This window comes from Leucoraja erinacea, chromosome 15, assembly GCF_028641065.1.
Source record: "Leucoraja erinacea ecotype New England chromosome 15, Leri_hhj_1, whole genome shotgun sequence".
In the NCBI taxonomy this organism is placed as follows: Eukaryota; Metazoa; Chordata; class Chondrichthyes; order Rajiformes; family Rajidae; genus Leucoraja; species Leucoraja erinaceus.
Window position 1 is genome coordinate 37,904,903 of NC_073391.1, and position 27,912 is coordinate 37,932,814.

The window sequence follows — 27,912 nt, forward strand, 5'->3', positions numbered from 1 at the left end:
AAACGTGCCAAAAGTTGAGCGAAACTATGGACAACTTGGGCTGACAAGTGGCAGGCAACATGTGCACATTCCAACTACCAGGCAACCGTCCTTTTCGAAAAGTGTCTCATCGCCTGCCCTTGATGTTCAGTGGCATTACCTCTGCTGAATCCCACACCACCAACATCCTCGGAAGAAGGTCTCAACCCGAGACGTCACCCATTCCTTCTCTCCAGAGATGCTACCTGGCCCGCTGAGTTACTCCAACATTTTGAGTCTATCTTTGGTTTAAACCAGCATCTGCAGTTCCTTGGTCCTCCAAAATATTCCAAATGGAATTTAAACTGGAGGTGGTGGAGGGAGGAATTAAGCCAGAAAGGGTTTATGGGAAGAAAGAGCTACCTCTTTTGGGAAGAATGAGTAGTTCCTTTATACACATCCTTGGGGCCATCATTGACCAGACATACCACTTCACAAGCCACAGAAATATTGTGGCTATAAGAACTTGTTAGAGGCAGGGTTTCATGTGGCAAGCAGCTCACATCCTGAAATGCCAAAGCCTTTCCACTGTCTACAAGACACAAGTGCAGTGAAATACCCATCACTTGTCTGGATAAGTATCTCAGCAGCACCCTAAACATACATTCTTTCCATTGATGCATAGTAGCTTCAGTGTGTATCATTTAACCATAGACTGCAGTACTTGGGTGCCGTCGAGATCAAAGGATGTTTCAAGCACACAGAAGCATCACCTTCAGAGACCATTCCAAAATGCACACCAAACCTGACCTGGAAATATAAAACCGGTCATCAATTACTGGAACTAAATCTGGAACTCCCTCCCCAATAGCAATGTGAACGAACGTCTGTTCATCATAAGTATTGCAGCAGAAAGCAGTGACTCACCAGTGTCTACTCAAGGACAATTACGACTGGGAAATAATTGCTGTCTGCAGCAGCAACCACATCCTGAAAAATTAATTCAAAAAGAGATATGAGTGGGTAACTGGAATGTTATTGGGAGGGTTTATTTGTTTTGCAATGGGTACAGCAGAGATGCATCACAATATTAGTGATAAACTGATGACAAGTTACATAGATCGCGTCTGTTTTGTTTTTTTTAGTTTAGAGATACAGCGTGGAAACAAGCCCTTCGGCCCACCGCGCCAACCAGCAATCCCCGTATACTAGCACTATCCTACACACTAGGGACAATTTACAATCTTTACCAGAGCCAATTACCTTATAAACCTGCACATCTTTGGAGCATGGGAGGGAACCAAAGCACCCTGAAAAAAACCAACGAGGTCACAGGGAGAACGCAAAACTCCGTATAGACAGCACCTGCACTCAGGATCAAACGTGGGTCTCTGGCGTTGGAAGGCACCACCTTCATTTCATTTGTGTTTCCTCCAACTTGAGCGGTGATTACTCTCTGAGCCCATCCTATCCTGCTTAGCATTGAATAGCTCACTCTGACTGGAATGCAGCTAAGGGAATGCTTTATTCTGCCTCATACACACTTCTGCCATTGGGAGCAAGAAATTAGGCCTTTGAGTTATTTGACTTTGTAGCATAGGCAGAAGGAATCCAGTGTGGTGAGAGTGCAGGACAAGGGAGCATAACATTAAAAAATTGAGCTGGATCACCAGAGATAAAGAGCAATTCATCATGTAAATGATAATGGAAATCTGGATCCTTCTCACCCCAATAGTAATGAGAATGTGGGTCAGTTTAAAATCTGCAGAACCCCTCTTTATTGTCTTTATTTTGCAAAGTAAAGTTAGCTCAGAGACACAAATAAGGTTAAGAAAACTATCAGCCATGATCTAATGTACAGCTCCTGTGACTGGATGCAGCTCTTGGCATTACATTTACTTACACAAACAATGTAAGTTGCCTCAACATCAGGGGGATAAAATGATCGATTCATCCTTGATTCGCTGCTGAAGCTACTAGTTCTCTAAACTCTTTTACCTCTTCAACCAATAACACTAAGCACTTAATCACTACCCCTTCTTTATGATATTTACTTGTACTTGCAATTCGATTATTTAATTTGTTTTGTTATGTGATATCCAGGGAGATTTTTTCCTCAATTCGCTATTGATGAATGAACAGTTTATTTGTACATCATTCCATTTAAGTTTGATTCTATCCTTGGAAGAATGACCAAGTACTTCTAATGTATATGTCGATATTCTGCAGTCAGAGATGAAACAATGACAGCCGTTCTAATCACGAATTTGTCCATCTCTGCCTTAAAAATATCCACTGACTTGGCCTCCACAGCCCTCTGATTAACTACCACAGATTAATTACCCTCTGACTAAAGAAGTTCCTCCTCACCTCCTTTCTAAAAGAGCATGTGTGCGTGCTAAGGAAGTATGCTGTCAGATTTCATCCATTCTGACCTTCATGTCTCCAATGGGGTGTTGCCATACACCCCATTCAAGAAGGCTCATCAGCGTCTCTTCTTCCTGAGGAGATTGAAGAAGGTCCATCTGTCTCCTCAGATCCTGGTGAACTTCTACCGCTGCACCATCGCGAGCATCCTTACCAACTGCATCACAGTATGGTATGGCAACTGCTCTGTCTCCGACCGGAAGGCATTGCAGAGGGTGGTGAAAATTGCCCAACGCATCACCGGTTCCTCGCTCCCCTCCATTGAGTCTGTCCAAAGCAAGCGCTGTCTGCGGAGGGCGCTCAGCATCGCCAAGGACTGCTCTCACCCCAACCATGGACTGTTTACCCTCCTACCATCCGGGAGGCGCTACAGGTCTCTCCGTTGCCGAACCAGCAGGTCGAGGAACAGCTTCTTTCCGGCGGCTGTCACTCTACTCAACAACGTACCTCGGTGACTGCCAATCACCACACCACCCCCCCCCCCCCCCCGGACACTTATTATTATTTATTCAAATCGTTTGCTATGTCGCTCTTCCAGGGAGATGCTAAATGCATTTCGTTGTCTCTGTACTGTACACTGACAATGACAATTAAAATTGAATCTGAATCTGAATCTGATACACGAGAACAACAAATTTGAACCTGCAAGTCCTGGAAATTTGCAGTTCCAGGTGTACCTTTCCCAACACCCATCTAACGCCTGCTTATTTTTGTAAACTCTGTTTCTATGCAGCAATGATGTGAAGCCAAATTTTGAGTTGAAGTTGGAGCTGTACAGCTGCTGCATGGACGAAGTGTCTTCCATTACCAACACTCCGAAGAGATTAGCCAGAAAACTCAGTAGCTCTCTCACCAGGTCAAGTCGAAAGAAGCTCTTGACCGCACTGGAGAGTGGAGACCATGGCTCCCTTCTGCTGACCAACCCAGTAGCAGCGTGAGTCCTTCTCGAACACATTAAGCTCTAACTGCGCATTTTTGTCTTGTGATGTACACTGCTTTAATGGCACTTAATGTAACTAAATCAATGACAAGTGGCATCTAAGTGAAAGTGAATCTAAGAACGTTGAAATGAACAAGTGATCTTCACGGAATTTAAAACGGAATTGAAGAATTTTTCAGTTTGTAAAGTTTCAGGTAAAATCACATATATGGTGATTAGAATTTGTTTTTTTTATTTAGGATAAAACCTTTTGAAACAGTTCCAATGCTTTAAAGTGCCTCTGCTAATGAATAAATAGTCTGTACAGAGGTATTGGACCAGACCTTATTGCAAATGTAGGCATACAGAATCTTTATGGAATCTTGGAGCACCAGCTTGCTGATGTTTCTGACCATTTATTGCCTCCCTGACCTCATGTCGGACCAGACACCAGATGCTGATCGCAGGGACAGTTAACTTCCTATTTTAAATATTGCTATTAGTTCATTATTGCCATGTGTTCTAAGATGCTGTAAACCAACTTTGGTTTGCATGCTGTCCAGTCATATACCATACACGCGTACCATAAGCACACACAGGCAGTGCAAAGTGATTAAATAATAGAGTGCAGAATATAGTGTACCAGCTGCAGAGAAAGTACAGGATTTCCAAACTCCTGCAAAGGAGGAAGATGATTTAACTTTATTATCTTCCATCACAGTGAGGGTTGTGGATTCCGCTGTGCTGGATGTTTATGTTAAATTTTATTTTATGTGGCTGTGTGTATAGTTGCTTTTCACTTAGTATGGCTGTATGGTAACTTAAATATCACTGTACCTTAATTGGTGCATGTAACAATATATTCGAAACTTGGAACTTGAATTGTGAGTTCATTGTTTTTGATTTGGGTCCATTGCCGATTATATAGCTGTAAGGTGGGTTCATCATTATTATTTCGGGTGACTATTGGGAGGACAGAATGGGAATTGTTGCAGGTGAGGGATAAAGACCAATGTTCAGGAGCAGGCAAGAGTCCATCAAATGCCTGTCCTATATTGCTGGCCTCCACTGTTTGTCCACCAAGCTTTGTCCATGTTTCAGCTGAGTAACATTTCGCTCTTTCCCCTCTAGAGGTGCCAAATATCATTTGCTTGCAGAAACCACATTAAATCTTGACGATGTTGAAACTGGCTTTCGAACTCACAGCCTCACCATCATTGGAAATGGTGAGTGGGTCTCTCTCCATAATTCTAAGCTCTTTGCACTCAATATCTCCATGTGATATTATTTAAGCCTAAGGTTGGACGCATTCTGGGAGTTTTCATCACATTTACTGCGTTACTTCAGTGACTGCCCTTCACAAGTATCTGTCTCAAAGTAAGGCAGTTGGGAATATCTTAAATGTCCAATATAAATGTCAAATATGAGTTCCATCTCCTGTGGATTTCCCAACAAGCTCCTTCCATTGGTGACGTGAGATGTTCATTGTCTGAGGCTGAATTAAAACAGTGGATAGAATGTCAAACTATTTGCCAAATAGTGGTCGAATCACTTGAGAGAAAGTTAGGAAAACATGAGAGAAATGTGAATAGATAGAGTACCTGGAGGAGACTTATGGAGCACCATGGGCTAGTTCCATAGCGCTTGAAAATGTGTTGCAAATTCCACAATACACTCGGCACAATACAAAGCTCCCCTTTCCAAATGGGCAGAACAGGCCACTTATTTTCCAATGGCTAATGTTGTTGTCGGACAAACAGCTCAATAGTCCCTTCTCCAATTTTTTGAATGAATTCAAAATATTCCAAGAAAATGGGGGGGAAAAAACATAGATTATTTACATTGGCACTGTGATTATTTCATTTATTTTTCCCAAGTTGCTTACAGCAACACCAGGAGAATCCTAAAGGATTAGCAAACTGTTTTTCACTAGAATTTGTTTCAGTATTCAGAGGATAGGCCTGAATATAGAAGTAGACCATTAATGGATGACAGGCAATCAATTAGGTCTGTCAGCATTTACAATATTCAAACCTCTGTCCCTGCACACAAATTTACTGCGCAATTTTGTATTTAATTTAATAAAATGATCCTCATTTCATGTTCAAAATCATTAAGCAATGAATGAATAACACAATCATGTTATTTTTCCCTGTGCTAGACTATTTACAAGTGTATTTTGAACAGATGGCAGGTTTTAGTTTCATAACATTCAAGAATGAATCAGGAGGTTAATAATCTAAAAGGTTTTTTTTTGTTTCATTGTTATTCAATCACTTAATCTGCCTGAAATTGTTTAAAGCTAAAAAAAATGTAAAGTGGTTAAATCAGGATCTGTTTAACTTATGCAATTTTTAGGGTCGTGGGCAAAGTTAAAATCAATAGTGAGCCTCTTTGTTCTGAGCATCCATTGGGATTATTTTCATGTGGTACGTAAAGATTATTAAATATGTGGAGAGGAACATTGGTGACGGGGACCATGGTATGTGAGTGGGAGTCTGAAGAAGGGTCTCGACCCGAAACGTCATCCATTCCCTCTCTCCAGCGATGCTGCCTGTCCCGCTGAGTTACTCCAGCATTTTGTGTCGCACTTCCGTGTAATGTGAGAATCGCTGAAGCACCATTGTTAATGAACTGGGATATTGTCTGGCTGAATGGAGCTGGCCTAATGAGATGGACAATTGAATAGGCAGTGACTAGTCCATGCTGCAGTCCATTTCAATGCTAGAGATTTAAACTGCAACCAGAAGCAAAGAGTTCAAGTCAAGAGCAAGTACCAAAGGGAAATGGCTTTCACAAACCCCCATGTTTCCCTTTACTGGGACCCTTTAAGTTGTCATTTCTGGTCATGTGTTGCCGTGAAATGCTGGCTGGTAAAAGGTGCATTAATGACAATGCAACTCATTCTAAATCGCTATAGATGTCACAAATATATCCAATGAAAAACAATTGCTAGACAACTGCCTTCCTCCAGGAGAAATACTGCCTGCTGAAATTTGCCGTTAACTGTGTGTGTGTGTGTTCTTATTGCCGTCCAATATACCTTACAGAATGCTGCAGGAGATGTGCTAGTTACGTAAAATAAGCTTTGAGGTTATGTTTATTAAATCATTAAGTAAGTTATTCCAGTCTGTCCTTGAGTAACCAATTCAATGACTATTTCTCCAATATATTCAAGTTGTTCATTCTGTGTGTAGTCACTATATAATTGTCCTTCCATATTTTGCTGTTTAGAAGAAGCTTCCTTCTGGCTACCCTTGTATGGGCACGTATGCAGTCGATTAGTTGCTCAGCCCGAGTGCATGACAAAGGATATGATGTCTGGATACCTGAATCAACAGGTAAAGCTCATTCCACTCTCACGAGTATCTCCATATATGCCCATTAGCATAAGAGGGAGTTATTTCAGCCTCTTGCAGGCTCACAGAGCAATTCCATTCTCACACTAACTTTCCGTGTTATCTATTTTCACAATACACGCATGCAAATATACACAGGTACACACACAAGAATTTGCACGTTCTCCCTGTGACCGCGTGGATTTCCTCCTGGTGCTCCGTTTTCCTCCCACACCCCAAAAATGTGCAGGTTTGTAGGTTAATTGGCCTCTGTAAAATTGCTCCTCGTGTGCAGGGAGTGGATGAGAAAGTGAGATAACATAGAACCAGTGTTAATGAGTGATTTATGATTGGCATAGACTTAATGAGCAGAAAGACCTGCTTCCATGCTGTATCTTTCAATGTATATGAAGGAACTGCAGATGCTGGTTTAATCCGAAGACAAACCCAAATTGCTGGAGTAACTCAGCGGGACCGGCAAAATCTCTGGAGAGAAGGAATTCCCTCTCTCCAGAGATACTGCCTGTCCCGTTTAGTTACTACAGCATTTTATGTCTGTCTTCTGTATCTATCAATGATTCTTTAGCATGCCCAATCGTACACATTCCACTCCCCGTGTACACACTGGGAACAATTTTCAAAAGCCAATTACTCTACCAGCCTATGTCTTTGGAATGTGGGAAGTAACCAGAGCACATGGGGAAAATCCACATGGACACAGGAATAATTGGGATATTATTCAATGCCACTGCCGGGTTGGTGGTGGAAGCAAATAAAATAGTGCTATTTAAGGGACTTTTGGACAGGCACATGGATATGCAGGGATTGGAGGGGTATGGATTATGTGCAGGCTAGTAAAAGTTGGTCTTGGCACCATGTTCGGCACAAACATTGTAGGCCAAAGGGCCTGTTCCCATGCTGCACTGTTCTATGTAACGCTCCCCCTACCTCCCTCCCCCACCACCCTGCCACAGATCATCCTAAAGCACTCAGGATCAAAGATGTAAATCTGAAATGTACTCACAGTTGTAATGTAGAGAATTTTGGCGGCGCAACGGTAGAGTTGCAGCTTTATGGACAGTGCCCAGAGTCCTCGGTTCGATCCTGACTATGGTTGCTGTCCCTACTGAGTTTGTACATTCTCCCTGTGAACACATGGATTTTCTCCGGCTGCTCCCATTTTCTCCCACGTTCCAAAGACATGCAGGTTTGTTGATTGATTGGCTTCTGTAAATTGCCCCTAGTTTATTGGATGCAAAACTAGGAACGAATGTACAGGTGATCGTTGGTCGGCATGGACTTGGTGGGCCAAAGAACCTGTTGCCACACTGTATCTCTAAACTGAACGAAAGCAAGCAGTCAATTATAATCAGCAGTGGTAATGACCAGGTATTGTGTGTAGGATGGATACCTGTGCATTGATTCCCAAGTGAACCTTGTTCAGCAGTAGAATCCCAGTTTCCCAGCTGATTTTCTGGCCAGAGATAGTTATATAACATGGAAACAGACCCTTTGGCCCAACTCATCCATGCTGGCCAAGATGCTAGTCTCATTTGTCTTTGTTTGCCCAGTAATCCCTCAAAACCTTTCCTATCCATGTACTTGTTCAGGTGTCTTTTAAATGCTGTTATATTACCTGTCTCAACAACCTAGTGGGAGAGTCTTAGACCAGAGGCCATAGCCTCCGAATAAAAGGATGTACCTTTAGAATGGAGATGAGGAGGAATTCCTTTAGTCAGAAGGTGGTGAATCTTTGGAATGCATTGCCACAGGTGGCTGTGGAAGCCAAGTCAACGGATATTTGAGAGGGGAACATAATTTAAAAAAACTCAATGTCAGAACAACTCTTAAAAGTATGTGCATAGCAATCTGTGGTGTGAATTTGTGGAATGGTCTGGAACAGGAGATAAAACTTAGCACAAGCATAATTCAGTTTAAAAAGATGTACAAAAACACTTGTTTAAAAGGATATTTGGATAAGGATAGGTGATTGTGATATTTGTTATACTGATTGTATTGGGAAGGGTGATTATAATGTGATGGGTTGTATATATGACTAAGATACTGTATAGTATATGCGGGTTTTTTCTTTTCTTTTTATTTTTTTATTTTTTGTATGGCTTTGTAAATATTTGATTAGTGTTCAAATGTAAATAATTTGGTGTACATATAGTGGCTGGTGTACATATAGCTGCTAAATTTGTGTAACATAATTACAAGCAGTTGAATAGGGGGTGGGAATTAATAAGCTTTGACTTTTTCCTGCTCCTTTTCAGACACGTATGATTTCATTAATTTATAGATATTGTTTATGACACTTTATAAATATTTTGTTTTGTTTTTTGTATGCTGTTTCACATTTGCTTTTTATTCTGTTCAAAATAAATAATCAAACAAACAAATAAATAAATAAATATGTTTTTTTAAGTGGGAATTGACAGATTTGTGATTTGTAAAGGTGTCGGGGTTATGGGGAGAAGGCAGGAAAATTGAGTTGAGTGGGAAAGATAGATCAGCCATGAATGAATGGCGGAGTAGACTTGTGGGCTGAATGGCCTAATTCTGCTCGTAGAACTTATGAACTTGTGAACCTCCTTTAATGAGCTCGTTCCATATACCCACCAGCCTTTGCCAGAGGGTCTTCTTTGCAGGCTTCCATTATGGGTCTGCGCTTTGAAATTGTTTGTCTTGAAGCAATAGCGGCAGGTGATAAAAGAGGGGGGGGGGGGGTCAATTAAAAAACCCATTTTGTTTTGTTTTTGCATCAAATTGGTTCTAGCGGAAATCACTCGTGGCGGGGCTGTTTTGTCTTGTTGCTCTCTTCGTGCAGATAATGATAAAAATGATGATGCAACCTCTACTCTTTAAATAGACCAAAGAGCGATTAAACATAAAAGGCTATCATCTCAGTTTCACAGATCAGTGATTTAAATCTACACATTCAGCAAACCAGCATCAGAAAATGCAGACTGTTAAGGCAACAAATGACCTGCTCTGTGTGCAGATGGTTAGATGTGATTACTGAGGGGCATTGCATACTGTTTCCATCCTATTACACAAAGCACATTTCCAGTCAACATAACAAAACATCCTAACTACCAACAGCTGGGCAGGACTTAAAATCTTTCAATGTATTTAAAATGGTCAGCTAATCCTGGATGTGACCATTTGAGGGCAGCACGGCGGCGCAGCGGCAGAGCTGCTGCCAGAGACCCGTGTTCGATCGTGACTGCAGATGCCGTCTGTACGGAGTTTGTGCCTTCTCCCTGTGACCTCGTGGGTTACCTCCCACACTCCAAAGACGTGCAGGTTTGTAGGTTTGACTCCGGTAAAATTTGTAAATAGTCCTTAGTGTGTAGGATAGTGCCAGTGTACGGGGATCGCTGGTCGGCTCAGACTCAGTGGGCCGAAGGGCCTGTTTACGCGCTGTCTCTAAACTAAGACTATACTAAACTAAACTGAATCTGCAAATTGCAAATCCTCTAAGGTCTTTTCAGATGAAACACTCTCCTGCTTCCTGCCAATAAAGAAGGAGGCCTTTCAGCCCAACGAGTCTGTCCCCGTGAGCATTTTCGTTGATCTTATTTTCCCCACTTATTTCATTGTACCTATTCGCTCTTGTATGCCCAGTAACTTGCCCCTAATCCTCCTGTCACCCACCTGCAAACGGGACAATTTGCAAATCGCCAGTCGACGTGTGATGTGGCACATCTTTGGAAGGAAACTGAAGCACTCGGAGGAAAACCCATGAAGTTGTAGGGAGAACATGCAAACTCTGCACAGACAGCATCGGAGTTCAAGATTTAACCCGAGGGCTGTCTGTGTGCTGCAAGGAAACAGTGCTACATGCTGCTCCACTGTGCCCCTCAAACAATTCTTGTTATTGATGTAAATGCTAATCTTAGTTTTATGCGGTCTTCAGTATTAACTTCCCCGGTGCATTGCTGCTGTTGCTGTCATAATACCATTAAATCTGCAGTGAGAAACCACTGAGGCATCTGTGAGCCAGTGAACTTGTTTCAGTTTCGCATTTTGTTATGCTTAAGGGAATAAAACAGGAGCAGATCAACTGCTCTGCAGGTAAAAACTGCTTCCATCCCAGTGTTTATTTAAAAACTGCTTTTGCAGTGCTGATCTTTAAAAGACTGGGAGCTCCTCCAATACCTCAACACAGAACTAATTAATCTTCTGGGATGGTTTTATCGATGTAACTAAAAAATGTTTTGAGTAAAGGTCTCCATCCTTTGATCATTTGCTTTACTAACCAAGTTGACATGGATTTTATTGTATTTTGCCAGGCCTGCACCTACCCCCATTTACCAGTGTAAATAGCAAATTTGAACAACCTAGTAGTATCAAGTTACTCTTTTGTGTGTCAGTCTCCAATATTCACTTGCACTGGCACGGTAAATAGCTTATCAAAGTACTTGCGGGCACAAGGAAAAGTTTGTGCTGATCAGGAGCAGTGCAATGTTAGTTTTTGTTCAATTTTACACAATCTCTTTCAAGATAGCAGTTGCACATTTCATTAGATCCATTAAAAACTTGACTTTTTTTTTAAAACGCCAACCCACAAAGAATAAAAGCTTATGAATCAAGATGCCAAGGGCTTGAACATTTTCACTGCAACTGTTTTCACCTTGTTTCACCATGAATAGCCCGCTCCAGTGCCGTCCATTATATTTGGGACAAAGACCCATCATTTATTTATTTGCCTCTGTACACCACAATTTGAGATTTGTAATAGACAAAAAAAATCACATGTGGTTAAAGTGCACATTGTCAGATTTTAATAATGGCCATTTTTATACACTTTTGGTTTCACCATGTAGAAATTACATCAGTGTTTATACATAGTACCCCCATTTCAGGGCACCATAATGTTTGGGGCACAGCAATGTCATGTAAATGAAAGTAGTCATGTTTAGTATTTTGTTCCATATCCTTTGCATGCAATGACTGCTTGAAGTCTGCAATTCATGGACATCACCAGTTGCTGGGTGTCTTCTATGGTGATGTTCTGCCAGGTGAATATTGCAGCCATCTTTAGCTTATGCTTGTTTTGGAGGGTAGTTCCCCTCAGTTTTCCTTTCAGCATATAAAAGGCATGCCCAATTGGGTTCAGATCAGGTGATTGACTTGACCACTCAAGAATTTACCATTTTTTAGCTTTGAAAAACTCCTTTGTTGCTTTAGCAGTGTGTTTGGGATCATTGTCTTGCTGTAGAATGAATTGCCGGCCAATGAGTTTTGAGGCATTTGTTTGAACTTGAGCAGATAGGATGTGTCTATACTTCAGAATTCATTATGCTACTACCATCAGCAGTTGTATCATCAATGACGATAAAGCTGTGGAGGTCTTCCTTGGCCTCAGTATTCAGTATTTATTTAATATCATTTTCACGGAGTACTTGCATACACAGATGAAACGAAAAAACATTATTCGATCAGTTTTCATTCAGTGTAGTTAATAAAAACAGGATAAATACATAGAGCTGTAAAAAAAAATTAAATTACCATATCTAAAAACAGAAAGTAGGCCTAAAATTTACAATAGAATAAAAACAGACATTCTGACCGACAGTGGCTTTGCTTTGACAGGTGCCTAGCTGTCAAAGTATGGGCGAGGTTGAATGTGTTGGTGAACGATATATGGGGACGGGACACAGTCCGTTAACCAGTCTTATTGCCTGTGGGAAGAAGCTGTGGAGCATCCTGCTGGTTTTGCAGCTGATGCTCCTGTACCTCTTCCCAGATGGCAGAATGGAGAAGATGTGGTGTGGTGTGATGGATGGTAGGGGTCCTTGATAATGGAGATGGCTCTGCTGATGCTCCGCTTCTTATAGATCTCCAACAGGAAAGCCTGCCAGTCCCTTTGCGATTGATAAGCTCACCAGTGCTCTCTTTCTGATTAATGATGTTCCAAACAGTTGATTTTGGTAAGCCTATGGTTTGGCTGATGTCACTAACATCAGTTTTATTCTTGTTTCTCAGTCTCACAATAGGGTGGGAAATTGCAGCTTTTGCGAGGTCCGCCCTGGTTCAACCTGGTGTGCATAATCAAATAAGATCAAATAGACAAGTTGTCCTATAACTTTAGGCTGTGCACGCCACAGGCAAGAAGAAGAAGTCTCATAATGGCTTCTTTGACTTTCATTGGCACAACTTTGGTCCTCATGTTGAAAAACAGCAGTAAATGTTTCCAAAGGTGATGAAAAGACTGGAGGAAAGACTAGGTGCTGAGAGCTCTCTTATTCAGATTCAGATTCAATTTTAATTGTCATTGTCATTGTCAGTGTACAGTACAGAGACAACGAAATGCATTTAGCATCTCCCTTGAAGAGCGACATAGCAAACGATTTGAATAAAAAAATAACAAGTGTCCGGTGGGGGGGGGGGGTGATTGGCAGTCACCGAGGTACGTTGTTGAGTAGAATGACAGCCGCCGGAAAGAGGTGTGTAGTCATAGGTGAAGAGGGAGTAGAGGAGGGGGCTCAGCACACAGCCCTGTGGAACGCCGGTGTTCAGGGTGAGGGTTGAAGAGGTGTGCTTGTCTAACCTCACAGACTGGGGTCTGTTGGTTAGAAAGTCCAGTATCCAGTTGCAGAGGATGGGGTCGATGCCCAGGTTACCGAGTTTGGTGATCAGTTTTGATGGAATAATGGTGTTGAATGCTGAGCTGTAATCGATGAACAGCATTCTTACGTAAGTGGAACAGCATTCTTACATAAGTGTGAATACCTGCATTAAGGAGGCATTTAAACACCCAAAAGATAGACACAAAATGCTGGGGTAACAGTGGCATCTCTGGAGCGAAGGAATGGGTGATTTTTCGGGTCGATACCCTTCTTCAGACTTATAATAACGCTCACTCCATTGCCCGGTCTAACTTACCAACCTAGACTACAGTGGAGGGTTACAGTGCACAAGAACAAAAACAAATACAATTTCTCATTAATTCCTGTGAACTACTTGCTGTGGAGGCCTGGCTCTGAACGCACCTGTTTAAGGCCTGCATTTTTTCCATTTTCTTTCAGCAAAATGTAGGCGGTCTCCCCAACTGGACAAGGTTGTACTGTGTCCTGAAGCGAGGCTACCTCACAGCGTATTACTCTCCAGAAGAAATCGAGGCACAAATGGATCCTGCACTAAACATCGCCATTGATAAGGTGCGGTATTCACTCAATTATTTGTGAGAAATCTTCTTAAAAAATTAAGTATGTGTAAAGCAGAGGAATTATTCCCTTACCTCAACGTTATTTCCTTATCATGTATCTGTACACTGTGGATGGCTCGATTGTAATCATGTATTGTCTTTCTGCTGACAGATAACAAAAGCTTTTCACTGTACCTCGGTACATGTGGCAATAAACTAAATTGACACTTTTATAGTCACGCGTGTAACCAACAAACCTGAGTTGCTTGTAAGCATCTAAAGAGGTTCTAGTGGTGACTAAGAATTTAGTGCTGAAGTCTTGCCCAACACAAAAGTGTTAACAAACTTTGAAAGAGGCAAAGTTGAAATTGTAGCTATAATATCTCTGCTGTTTGGCAGTGCATGGCCTGAGATCTAGTGATGTTTCACCATCTGAAAGGCAATGATTTCTGTCACAACCACTGAGTCTAGCCCAGCAGTTTTCACAGTCAACATTCACTGTGTATATGAAAGACCTGAACCAGGGAACGCAATGTAAAAGTTGCCAAGCTTGCCGATGATGTGAAAATGTATGGAAGGGCATGTTGTGTTGAGGGCACTGTGACTCTGCAGCAGGATAGATACAGATTGAGTGATTGGGCGAAATAGTTTGTTATGTTGCTAACATGCGACGCACACGTTCATTGGTAATGAGTAGCAAAGCATGGAACAAAATTATTTCACAATAAACATATTGTCGATGAAATGTGCAGGAGACCAGAATCCGGACCCTGGGGAAAGATTTGAAGAAAAGAACATGCAGTTTTTCCCTTATCAACCCCTACAGCGGGGAGACAACCAGCCGTGTGTTTGCTGCAGATTCTGAGGGCGATCTACAACTGTGGATGGAGGCGTTCTGGCAGCACTTCTGTGATTTGAGTGAGTTGGAATGCAATGGAATACTCTATTGTCACATGTGACAAGGCGCAGTGAAATTCTTTGCTAGCATACCCACGGTATATGTTTCTATGTTTAATGGGCCAGTGTACCTGGTCCAGTCACAACTCAGAAGGTTGTCGACCTTACTCTTGACCTAAGCCTATAAAACTGGCTGAAACGTCACTGTGCCAGGACTGCTATAGGCTTTTTTTTGTACTTTTGGGGTGTAAAGTTTAAGGAGAACATAAGAAACTGCAGATGTTGGAATTTTGAGCAAAACACAAAATGCTGGAGGAATCCGTGGAGGGAATGGACATGGGATGTTTCAGATGGGGATCCTTCTTCAGATACAATTTTGATGAGAATAAGTGTCACTGTGGTGATGCAACCATTTTACCCAGAGGAATGTTTGCAGTTCAAAGGATCTTAAGTTCCAAGAGCAGAATTAGGCCATTTGGCCCATCATGTCCACTCTCGCCATTCAATCATGGATGATCTATCTTTCCCTCTCAACCCCATTCTCCTGACACTCTTACTAATCTATCAATCTCCGCCTTGAAAATACCCTTGAAAATACGTTCTCCCTGTGACCTGCGTGGGTTTTCTCTGAGATCTTCAGATTCCTCCAAGACTCCAAAGACGTACAGGGTTGCCGGTTATAGGACAGAACTGCAGATGCTGGTTTAAACCGAAGATAGACACAAAATGCTGGAGTAACTCGGCAGGACAGGCAGCATCTCTGGATAGAAGCAATGGTTGACGTTTTGGTTCGAGGCCCTTCTTCAGACTGAATCAGGGTAGAGGTTTGCAGGTTAATTGGCTTGGTATAAATGTAAATTGTTCCTAGTGTGTGTAGGGATAGTGTAAGTGCGCGGGGATCGCTGGTCGGCGTGGACTCGGTGGTCCAAAGTACCTGTTTCTGCGCTGTATCTCTAAACTAAACTATCCAATAATAGACCTTAAAGGGATCAAACTCAAAAACTACTCTTCAGGATACAAGTAAGTAACTGGCTGGTTTATGGGACAAGGTTCAGAAGGAGACAGAGCAAACAGTTTGGATACACTTAATCATAAATAACTCCATTAGGCGTATTAGTAATTTGTGACTGGTTGTAATCAGTGCAGTATGCTCAAGGAAACCAGGCTTCCTCATACTTACGGTTCAGAAAGGTTTAATTTTTACTCGACTGTTAATAGGCCTGTGGCGTATTTTGCGTATTGAGTGCAGTTCTGGTCGCACTGTTACAGGAAAGGTGTGGAGGCTTTGGAGAGGGCGCGGAGGAGATTTACCAGAAAGCTGCAGAGATTAGGGGGTTTCTGCCACATGGGTTGGATAGACTTGGACTGTTTTCTCTGGAAAGTCAGAGGTTGAGGGGAGACTTGATAGAAGTATATAAAATTATGAGAGGTATAAATAGGATAGACAGTCCGAACCTTTTTTCCCCCCCAAGGTGAAAATGTCCACCACTAGAGGGCATAGCTATAAGGTGAGAGGGGAAAGGTTTAATGGAGATGTGTGGGGTAAGTTTGTCATACAGAGAGTAGTCATAGGCCTGGAACGCACTGCCAGGGCAGATACGATAGTGGCATTTAAGAAGCATTAAACATAGGCACACGGAAGTGCAGGGAATAGAGGGATATGGATCATGTACGGGCAGATGAGATCTCTTTAATTTGTCATCATGGAAGGCACAAAGAATGGGCCGAAGGGTTTGTTCCTGTGCTGTACTGTTCTATGTTCTATGTCAGATCAACCAGCCATTAAAATTCAGCATCATTATAGCTCGCATCCCTCTCACCCCAACCTAGCTAGTTTTCCATTCCATATAGGTTTTATGAATTACACATACCCAAAGTTATGCCCCTGTCCCACTTAGGAAACCTGAACGGAAACCTCTGGAGACTTTGTGCCCCACCCAAGGTTTCCGTGCGGTTCCCGGAGGTTTTTGTCAGTCACCCTATCTGCTTCCACTACCTGCAACCTCCGGCAACCACCTGCAACCTCCGGGAACCGCAAGGAAACCTTGGGTGGGGCGCAAAGTCTCCAGAGGTTTCCGTTCAGGTTTCCTAAGTGGGACAGGGCCTTCAAAAATGCAATTGTATACTGAGGGGCAATAATGAACATTAAAAAAGGCACCTCTGTACCATATGGTTATATCACACCTCTTCTAAAAACTGTGCTTTTTGCTCCCACATCTTGAGGGAGTGACTGGTATTGTATTTAACGTCTTGCAAAAATGGCTTTGCTCTATTCCGTGAATAGTTTGCATTCAGAGTGCTGGTACGATGAGTTGTAACACGACTTGTTATGTTTTCAGATGCTGCTTACAGCATTGTCTCAGGCATATGTCCGCGGGCATAAACTGAGACTACAGTAAAAACAGAAAATGCTAGAATTGCTCTGCAGTCAGGCAGCAACTGTGGGGAAAGATCTGTTATCTGAGACCACACCTGGAGTTTAATGTGCAGTTTTGGTCTCCTAATGTGAGGAAGGACATTCTTTCTATTCAGGGAGTGCAGCGTAGGTTCACCAGGTTAATACCCGGGATGGTGGGACTGACGTATGATGAAAGAATGGGTCGACTAGGCTTGTATGGGTCGACTGGAATGTAGAAGCATGAGAGGGGATCGTATAGAAACGTATAAAATTCTTAAGGGATTGGACAGGCGAGATGCAGGGAAAATGTTCCCGATGTTGGGGGAGACCCCAGAACCAGGGGTCACAGTTTAAGAATAAGGGGTAGGCCATTTAGGACTGAGATGAGGAAAAACGTTTTCACCCAGAGAGGTGTGAATCTGTGGAATTCTCTGCACAGAAGGCTGTGGAGGCTAATTCACTGGATGTTTTCAAGAGAGAGTTAGATATAGCTCTTAGGGCTAGCGGGAGCAAGGGACATGGGGAGAAAGCAGGAACAGGGTACTGACTTTGGATGATCAGCTATGATCATATTGAATGGCGGTGCTGGCTCGAAGGGCTGAATGGCCTACTGCTCCACCGATTTTCTATGTTTCAACGGGACGATGGTCTGACATTGACCTGAAACATGGTTTCTCTCTCCCCAGATGCTGCCCGACCTGTCAAATGACCCCAGCATTTTCTGTTTTTATTTCCAATTTTCTGCATCTGTATGTTTTAATTTTCCTATTTTAGCCCGTGTTATTTGCCGCACCATCCTAGCATTGGACAGGAAAGATCCACTTATATGAATATAGAAAAATGATTAAGCAAAAGCATGTGGATGTAAGATTGCATCTGTGTACAGATAAAAGTATCATGATAAAATATGATTGACGTTCTCACAAGTCATAAGCTAACCGGGATAGCAGGACCAAGAGGCTGAATGGCCTCCTCTTCCAGTACGTGTTTTGAGCAAGCAGCAGCAAGCAAAATGGCTGATTGTGTGCTGTCAATTATTTAATTCTAATTCTATTCATTGAAATAGCAATATGAGGGAGCAAAGCTAACTTCCTGAGCAATTCTTAGTTTTCATTACAACAAAGGTCTGGTAATGGTCCAATCGATGTTATTCAATTTGCAGATTTCTACAGGAAGCTTGTTCTTAACAACCTTTTTTTTTTAAATGCTTGAGAACAATTTATGGTTTCTGCTTGCTGAACGTAATTCCTTGCTTGATAAATGCTTCTAGTGCTGGAAATTTCCCAGATTATAAAAAAAAAAGAGAGGTTCTGTTTAATTCTCTTTTCTTTTAAAGTGTGATATATGTAATGGTTGTTTTCTAACTTCCAGGCCAGTGGAAGCATTGTTGCAAAGAGCTTATGAAAATTGAGATTATGTCACCACGGAAACCACCTTTATTCCTCACAAAACAAGCAACTTCAGTCTACCATGATATGAGTAAGTGGCCCTTGCCTTTCTAAACGTGGCCTTGTTATAAAAGGATCATTGTTTGAAATTCAAATAGTTCCCATGTATAAAGCAAAAATGCTACTCCATGCATAATTTGGAACAGCATGACTTAACTAGCAATGATGGAGTCCAGTGAAGTGAATTTTAATATGGGTCAGATTACTAAAATCTATGACTACAAACTGCTGGGAAATGTCAGAGTTTTCAGTACAGTTCCTGGGTTTGAACATGGTTCTCAATTTTATTATTTTCTGTGTTTGACTGTTAAGCATTTAGCTTTATTGCCTGTCTATCAAAAACAAAACAAGGCACATTCTTTCAAACGTGCCAGGGTGAAAATCGTAATTCTTTGCAACTTTGTTCTTTAACTCCTTTTTTTTTAAGTTAAGTTCTTTTTTGTTCCAGCCCAAACAAAGCATGAATTTGATATTTGGCACAGTTGTCCTTTTTTTTTTTTTTTTAGATCCTGGTTCTCTTAAATCTAATACACTTTTTGTCTCAAAAAAGGTTCTGTAACACCTCTCATGAAATTTCAACAAAATAAGAGATAAATAGTCTGGCAGCTTCTTATCAGTTTTAGTTTTGGTGCTGTTTACGAATCCAATCACCAATTCTGTATCTGATTTTTGTCTGCTTCTGATTAGTAAACAGGGTTTTAATTTAAGGGCACAATTACAAATTGTGCGTTAACTTACAAGGTAATTTGGAAGGGGGGTGGTGTGCGTGGATTTCAATTGCAAACCTACTTTATATGTGTTGTTTTCTGACTTTGTGCTGCACTGCACTCCCATTTTTTGTCCCTACCCCCATCACAGTCCATATCTCAGCAGCATGCTTTAAGCCTATTTGCTTTTTTTATGAGCTTTCAATCTAACAGTTATACAGTGGCAGGATAAAATGTTGGTCTATTTAAACAATTTTCTCCATGTGAATAGAGATATTCATAAGCCATTGCACAGAGGATTATGTTGCTGTACAGTATGGTAATAGAGCAGATGACCATTGGGTTAGTTGAAAGGCGAATTTTAAGAAGTTATTGAAAGGAGCAGAGAAAGCGTAGCAGACCGATTGGGGCGAAACACTTCCAGAGCTTAGGCCCGCAGGCACGGTTGCCAAAAACTGAGAGATAAATGTTAAGCCAGAATAAAGACACATATTTGATTATCACCTATAATCTCCATGCACAATGCTTTTATGCAGAGGCCTCGGAGGAACCTGCATTCGGTTTGCCTTTTTAGCCTTTGATTAAATTAACTTTAATCTTGAACTTGCGTGTCTCCAACTCGCTGTATGATGCAGTAATGCAAACATTGACTACAGGTTTAGGTTTATTATTGTCACGTGTACCGAGGGTTAGTGAAAAGCTTTTTTTCCCCATGATATCCAAACAGATCAGATGTACCGTATATAAATGTAATCAAGTCAAACTCCAGTACAAAAGTTAGAGTAATGGGGAAGATACAGAGTGCAGAATATAATTCTCAGCATTGTAGCACATCAGTTCCAGGGACAAAGTCCACAATGGGGTAGAGGTGAATTGGACAATACTCTTATCTTATGGAAAGACTATTCAGAAACCTGAGAGCAGATGGGTAGAAGCTGTTCCTGAATCGAGCTTCTGTAACTTCTGCCGGACAGGAGCCGGGAGAAGGAATTAAGAGTTTTTTTTAAATATAGATATTAGTCATATATATATATATATAATTTTACAGTATGATAAATCCTATACGTATGTAATTCCTGCAATCCAGCAGGTTTTTTGTATTTGGTTTTCAAGCAAAACTATTAGACTACTGACCGACATCTACTACAAACCCACTGACTACCGTGGCTATCTGGACTACACTTCTTCCCGCCCCGCTTCCTGTAAAGACTCTATCCCCTACTCCCAATTCCTCCGTCCATGCCGTATCTGCACCCAGGATGAGGTGTTCCAAACCAGGGCACTGGAAATGTCCTCATTCTTTAGGGAACGGGGCTTCCCCTCGTCTACTATAGATGAGGCTCTCACCAGGATCTCTTCTATATCCCGTAGCTCCGCTCTCACTCCCCACCCACCCCCCCACTCGTAACAAGGACAGAGTGCCCCTTGTCCTCGCCTTCCACCCTACCAGCAGCCACATACAACAGATAATCCTCCGGCATTATCGCCACCTCCAACGGGATCGCACCACTGGCCACATCTTCCCATCTCCTCCCCTTTCGGCTTTCCGCAGAGACTGCTCCCTCCGTAACTCCCTGGTCAATTCGTCCCTTCCCCCTCCCCTGGTACTTTCCCTTGCAACCACAGGAAATGCTACGCTTGTCGCTTTACCTCTTCCCTCGACTCCATCCAAGGACCCAAGCAGTCTTTCCAGGTGAGGCAGAGGTTCACCTGCACCTCCTCCAACCTCATCTATTGCATCCGCTGCTCTAGGTGTCAACTGCTCTACATCGTTGAGACCAAGCGCAGGCTTGGCGATCGCATTGCCCAACGTCTCCGCACAGTTCGCAATAACCAACCCGATCTTCCGGTGGCTCAGCATTTCAACTCGCCCTCCCATTCCATATCCGACCTTTCTGTCCTGGGCCTCCTCCATGGCCAGAGTGAGTCCCACCGCCAATTGGAGGAGCAGCACCTCATATTTCGCTTGGGTAGTTTACACCCCAGCAGAATGAACATTGACTTCTCCAATTTCAGGTAGTCCCTGCTTCCTCCCTCCTTCCTCTCCCAGCTCTCCCACAGCCTACTGTCTCCGCCTCTCCCTTTCTTCTTCCCGCTCCCCCCACCACCACGTCTGTCTGAAGAAGGGTCTCGACCCGAAACGTCACCTATTCCTTCGCTCCATAGATGCTGCCTCACCCGCTGCGATTTTCCAGCATTTTTTGTCTACCTTTGATTTTTCCAGAATCTGCAGTTCTTTCTTAATCAATTAATAATCGGATGACGGTGTCGAGTGTTGTTATTTATCTTTTCAACACTAGATGGTGCTCTATTCCATTATTTATTACCATATTTTAAGAAGCCCAGATGACCAGTGATGCATTGCTGTTTGCAAACATGTTCTCAACCACAATTTATGTTATTAATAGAACTTTTTGTACTGCTATTTCCCACATATAGTGCCTATGTAAAAGACTATTGAGCACTTTGATAGCTTAGCCAGTAACTTGGAAGACTGTGAGGAAAGGCAATACACATAAATCACAGAGCATAATGAATAATCCACATTTTCTTGCAGCTATTACCATACATGGTCTGATTCCCACCATGGGATGTTTTATGTTGCGCAGTAGCTAATCATAATTCCCAGCATTGCTAGTGAGTCACATTGTGTCTACGTTCTAAATCAGGTAAACTGCTACACAGAGAGGAAATGAAACATCAAAAAAAAAAAATAGAATCTTGCAGCTTGTTCTGACCGCATAGTTGAATGAAAGTTATTTACCACAATTAACGCAAGCTCTCCCATTCTTGGCGTTTTCTGAATAGGATCTCGAAATCAGATATTTAAGTGTTGGAAATCTACTGGTTGCTTAAAAGGTGAGGCAGCGATGAGGGGAGACAGTCAGAATAGTCAATACTGTGTGAGACTACCCAGTATTACAGGGCATCGCTTCAAGAGGAGAGGGACAAAGTTTAAAGATGTGCGGGCAAGATTTATTTTTGCACAGAGTGGTGTGTGCTTGAACCGTGCTGCCAGGGGTCGCAGTGCAGGCAGGTACGATCATGACCTTTAGGAGACTTTTAGATGAGCACAAAGATATGCAGGGAATGGAGGGGTCATGTGCAGGGAAAGATGATTACTTGGTGTTATTTTTGGCTTGGATATTGGGATCAAAAGGGCCTTCTCCTGTGCTGTACAAATGTGACAAGTGTGGAATGTGAATAAACATGAGAAAATTAACAATTTTTGCCAAACTTGGTATAACTTGAAAACAAAAGTAGAAAAGCCTGAAGCGGGTCTGGTAACAAAGTGGTTAATTTCCCGCACTCCAGCTCAGCGATTTGAATCTCGCCATGGCATCTGGGGAATTAAATTTCAAATAATTAAATAAACCTGGAGTGAAAAGCCTGTCTTTTTAATGGTGCCCATGAAATGACAGAGTGTTGTAAAACCCCACCTGGTGTACTCATGTCCTTGGGAGAGGATAGATGCCATCCTCAGTGCGAATTCAAGCCCATTAATGTGCTTGCCCCTCAACCCCTCCTCCGAAATAGTTTAGTTTAGTTCGGAGGTACGGCATGGAAACAGGCCCATCGGCCCACCGAGTCCACGCCAGCCATCGATCACCCACTCGCACTAGTTCTATGTTGTCCAACTTTCTCGTCCACTCCCTACACACTATGGACAATGCACAGAGGCTAATTAACCTACAATGCCCCACATTTTGGGGATGTGGGAGGAATCTGGAGCACGCAGAGGAAACCCACGCGGACACAGGAAGAACGTGCAAACTCTGCACAGACAGTACACGAGGTCAGGATCAAACCTGGGTCTCTGGCATTGTGAAGCTAAACAAGCAACTCAATTCAGGGCAATTGGGGAAAGGCAATAAACCCTCTGCCTTGCTAGAAACTTCAACCTCCGTGAATAAAAACAAATGTTTAAACTCAAGGAAATAGAATTAAGGCCAAGCCTTTTTCACTATTAAATGTGATCAAGACTGATCTGCCCCACTTCTGTGCCAGATGTCACTAACCCTTAATTCGTCGATCTTTCAAAACTGCATCTATGCACTCTTTCGAATACCTCCAAGATAGTGAATTCATAAAGAATTTCCACATACCTCAGTTTTAAATGATCCTTGTCTTGTAAATACATCCCCTCTTTGAAGCCTCCATCACAAATGCAGAAAAAGCCTCACAAAGGCCTGAAGTAACTCAGCAGGTCAAGCAGCATTACTGCATTTCGTTGTCTCTGTACTGGACACTGACAATGACAATAGTAAGATTAACGAGAACTTACCAGTTTGAAGTTTGATCGTTATTTTATGAGGAGTAACGTTGCGGGAATACGTGAAGAACCCCGCCAGGACGCATGCGTGTCATTCTTCAAAGCAGCGGTGTGAAATCACAGATAACTGTAATGACTAAACATAGTAAGATTAGAGAAGAGATACCAGTTGAGTATATGATCAAGGGTGGGAGCGGAGGGCACGTATTCCCTCGACGTTACTCCTCATAAAATAACGATCAAACTTTAAACTGGTAAGCTCTTGTTTAATCTTACTATTTTACTTTGGAGTCACGTGAGTGACTACGTGAAGATTTTAAAGCTCTGTGATTTCATGACGTGGAAACGAGTCCATGCATCACATCTGCCTTGATTATGGGGAGAATAGTGTTAACATCATTAGACATCAATACGATATTGAAAAACCAACGATAAATATATTAACATCAAATTATAGCCCCTATTTATGGGGTAAAATTATATTACAGAACTTAAATTTGTTTCTGCAAATGTTCCAGGTTCAATGACTGGTTTGTTATAAAATCGTTGGAAAGTTTTCTCCGTTAACCATCCTGCTGTCTTGACGATTTGGTCCATAGGAATATCCAACTTCATAGCTGCCGATGTAGCTGCAGCCCTGGTGGAGTGAGATTTAAAAATGCTAGTGTCTACTCCAACCTTTATTAGGACCTGTTTTAGCCATCTCGAGATGGTCTGGACTGTCACTGTTTTGAGTGGCTGTTTGTAGCTGATTAAAAATGCCATTTCTTTGCCTCTGATGATCTTAGTATACTCCATATATAATAGTAAGTGTGTTACAATACAGAGACGATCATCTGTCGGGTAGGCCCTGAATTCTGTTTTTAGGCCTGCTGACCCCTGTCTGTTCTGTTTGACTAATTCATTGATGTGAAAAGTTAAATTTCCAGATTAAATAGTCATGTTGTCCAGCCTTAGTTTCTGTAGCGACTGGACCTTTTGTGCCGTGACCAAGGCCATCAGCATGACTGTTTTCATGGTCAGTTTCTGTAGGGACAGAGCTGTAGCTGGAGACCAGTTTCTTAATATGGTCAGTACAATGCTCACATCCCATATTTGGGAGTACCTGGTTCTTGGGGGATTAACATTAAAAATGCCCCTCATGAGTTTGGTTACCAGGGGGTGTGTTCCAACAGAATGCCGCTCTGTTCCTTGCCACAGATATGTTGACAGAGCACTTCTGGCGCAGTTGATGGCACTATAACTGAGCCCCTCATCGTAATGGAGGCTTGCCAGGAATTCCAGAACAGACGGGATGTTCATAGATCTGTGGGTAATGTTATTGTTGTGACAGTACATTTCCCATTTCTTGATGTACACCAAGTACTGTTTTTTGGTGGACTGTCTGTGGGCCGCTGAAATAATATCCACTGTTCGGTCCATCAGTCCCAGGTGTAGAAGAGGTGCTTTCAAACTCTACAAAATAATAGGTTTATATAATTATGATATGGGTGACTTTCCCTTGTTACGGGGTGAACTAGTAAATTAGGTCTATGATGGATGGTGATGCATGGTTCTAATACCATGTCGAGTATCACCGGGAACCATGGTTGAATAGGCCAATCGGGTACTATAAAAATACCAGACGCAGAGTCTTGCTGTATTTTCCTTAATACCCAACTGATGAGGCAGAAAGGAAGGAATGCATAAATAAACAATTTCCCCCAATGCAGCGAAAATGCATCTGTTGCCGCTGCCCCAGGGTCTGGTTCCCATGAAACATAATTCGATAACTGGTGATTGAACCTGGATGCGAATAGATCGATATCTGGCGTTCCATACCGTGCTGTAATTTCAGCAAATACAATTTTATCCAACATCCATTCAGTGTTTTCATTGAATTTGCGTGACCTGGTGTCTGCCACTAAATTTAGTTTACCTGGTAAGTAGATAGCTGATATCCAAATATCTCTCTGGATACACCATTGCCAAATTGTGTTGGCTAGATTGTCATATGATGTCGATTTGTTTCCACCCATATGGTTGATATATGCTACCACGGTGGTGTTGTCAATTTGTAGTCTAACATGCTGGTGATATAACCCAGAACAATATGACTTAAGGCCATGGAATGCACTTAACATTTCCAGGTAGTTTATGCCCAGTGTTTGTAATAATGATGCCTCCTGTGCATTCCATCTCCCTCCACAGCTGGAGATGGAATTGGTCTGATAATGATTGGATTGGAACAATGCCTAATGTTATCTTTCCACCATTTTAGTTCCATTATGGCCTCTGTTGGTAGCTTCATTGGTCTGTCAAAATGACCACCATTAATTTTAGCCCTCTGTAAATTTCGATAATGTAAAGGTCCGAATTTTGTGGCTGGAAACGCAGCCACTATATTGCCAATTATTCTTGCTACCAGTCTGATGGATGGTTTAGTGATGTCAATGATTTTGCTGCAAGCCTATATTAAGGCTGTAACCTTTTCTTTCGGCAAAGTCACTGACATGTGAACTGAGTTAATGGTGAACCCCAGATAATCCATTGTGTTAAATAACAGCTGTGGTCACCCCTTATGGGTATTGTATAGTAAGCATCTTTTAAATCGATGCTTGCCATGTAGTAACCTTTGGAAATCAATTGCTTAGCAGTAACAAAGGTTTCCATCTTGAAATGAATATATTGTACGAAAGTATTCAAATTAGTCAAATCTATGATGATGTAGCAACCACCATCTTTCTTGTTTATGATAAAGATTTTGGACACGCGTTCCTGTGATTCGTGTTGGGTTTTCTCAATTACTCCTTTTTTATAAAGCCGCTGTAGTTCAGCATGTGCTTTTGATTTTCCTTTGCCTGTAAGCACGAACATTCGGTTCGGTACATGCTGAATTGAAGGGTTATGTTTTTGTATAAATTCCATGGTATAACCCTATACTGCTTAAAATATAAGTGTCGGTAGTTAACATATTCCATGCATCCAGATAGAATTGTAATCTCCCACCAACCTCCATGCTCCCTTCAATTCGTAAGGAACCAGACCCACCTACCTCCATGGTTACTAGTGGTAGGTTTGTTACTTTTTCGGCATCCTCCGTGGACGTTGAGGCGCCGGTGTCTGGATCTGTAGTTGGGTCGGTGTTGAGGGTTTGCGCATTTTCCAGGAAGGCCAGTCTGGGCCATGGCCTAAAAAAGACCGATGTTGAGTGTTCCTGGCCTTCGAGCTTTCACCAGTTTGTCTCGGCCGACTGGTGGGTGTGTAGGAGTGCTGTTTCTGGCCGAAGTAGTTTTTGGACGTTGCTTTAATGAGCCCCAGGGTTTTAGTCTCTTCGTCAAGTTCTTTTACCTGTTTGGATAAGTCACCTCCAAATAGTAATATTGGTGGTTTGGAGGTTCCAGGTTTGCACAGGCCTGCAAATTTGGGGTCTAAAGCCGGTTGGATGGCACTCTTCCTAATACTATTTAACTCGTATTGGGAGTTGCAAAATAAAGCCAGTGCATCCTGGTGATCTTGTGCCATGTCTTGTTAGTTTAATGTGCGGGCGAAAGCCGTAATTCCCCCTCTTAGGACTTTCAGAACGTTCTGTAGTTTCAAGTCCCTGGCTCTGATTGATGCTCCGACATGTTTCCAAATACACTGGGAACATTCAGTGATTTGCAGTTCCCTGGTGGTAAGTGTCTTGCTGTGGTGTCCAATAATGCCTGTCCTTGTAGCTGGTTGAATGACATGTAGTTGATACTTGCAGCTATTTTAGGCTCCAGGTTTTGGCCAGTTTGGTCGGGTTGAATGAACTGGGACACCATATCCAATAGGTTTTCTTGCACCCCATGCACACTAGGGGTATGTTCTGCACACCCCTCTTCAGGATCAGCCCAGAATTGACCCCCAGTACTCCCCTCTGATGCGGGAGAAACACTGTGCAGCCCTACAAGAGGTACTGCTGTAGGACTTATGATCTGCCCACTGTGGCTAGTCTCCATCTCCCGGAGCCTGCCACTTTGGAGTATTTGCTCCAACAGCCGCTCCAACTGGCTCCAATGCTCTCGGGCACTGGCCACTCGCTGCTGCTCCTGCTCCTGAAGCCGCTCCAATCGGCATCAATGCTCACGGGCACTGGCCGTTCGCGGCTGTTCAAAGTCGGACTCATCGGAGTCAACGACTCTGTTAGTTTTTTGCTTCGCTTTACCGCCCGGCCGTGGCCGGTGCGGGAGCGAAGTCGGGCACAGCTGTTCCCATTACGGGAGATTGGCGTGCCGTTGGCCGCTGCTGGCTGCCCGCAACTCCACGGTTCTCCCCCGCCAGTTTTTTCGCAGCCTTCTTGTTTCTCGTGGATCTGTCCATGCCTCCACCTGTGAAGTAAGTGGAAAGAACGCAGAGTCTCCTTACCTGCTGTTCCCGGCTTTCAA

General features: G+C 42.6%; 1 protein-coding gene across 1 annotated transcript in view; it reads left to right on the forward strand.

Annotated features, from left to right (window-relative positions):
* The window catches only part of LOC129704228 (rhotekin-2-like), a 48,107-nt gene that overhangs the window by 14,442 nt on the left and 5,753 nt on the right, over window positions 1-27,912 (forward strand). The window contains exons 6-11 of the mRNA XM_055647196.1: window positions 3,119-3,319; window positions 4,436-4,530; window positions 6,539-6,645; window positions 13,680-13,811; window positions 14,551-14,716; window positions 18,465-18,572. Of these exons, the coding sequence (XP_055503171.1) occupies window positions 3,119-3,319; window positions 4,436-4,530; window positions 6,539-6,645; window positions 13,680-13,811; window positions 14,551-14,716; window positions 18,465-18,572 (809 nt within the window). The remainder of the gene's footprint in view (window positions 1-3,118; window positions 3,320-4,435; window positions 4,531-6,538; window positions 6,646-13,679; window positions 13,812-14,550; window positions 14,717-18,464; window positions 18,573-27,912) is intronic.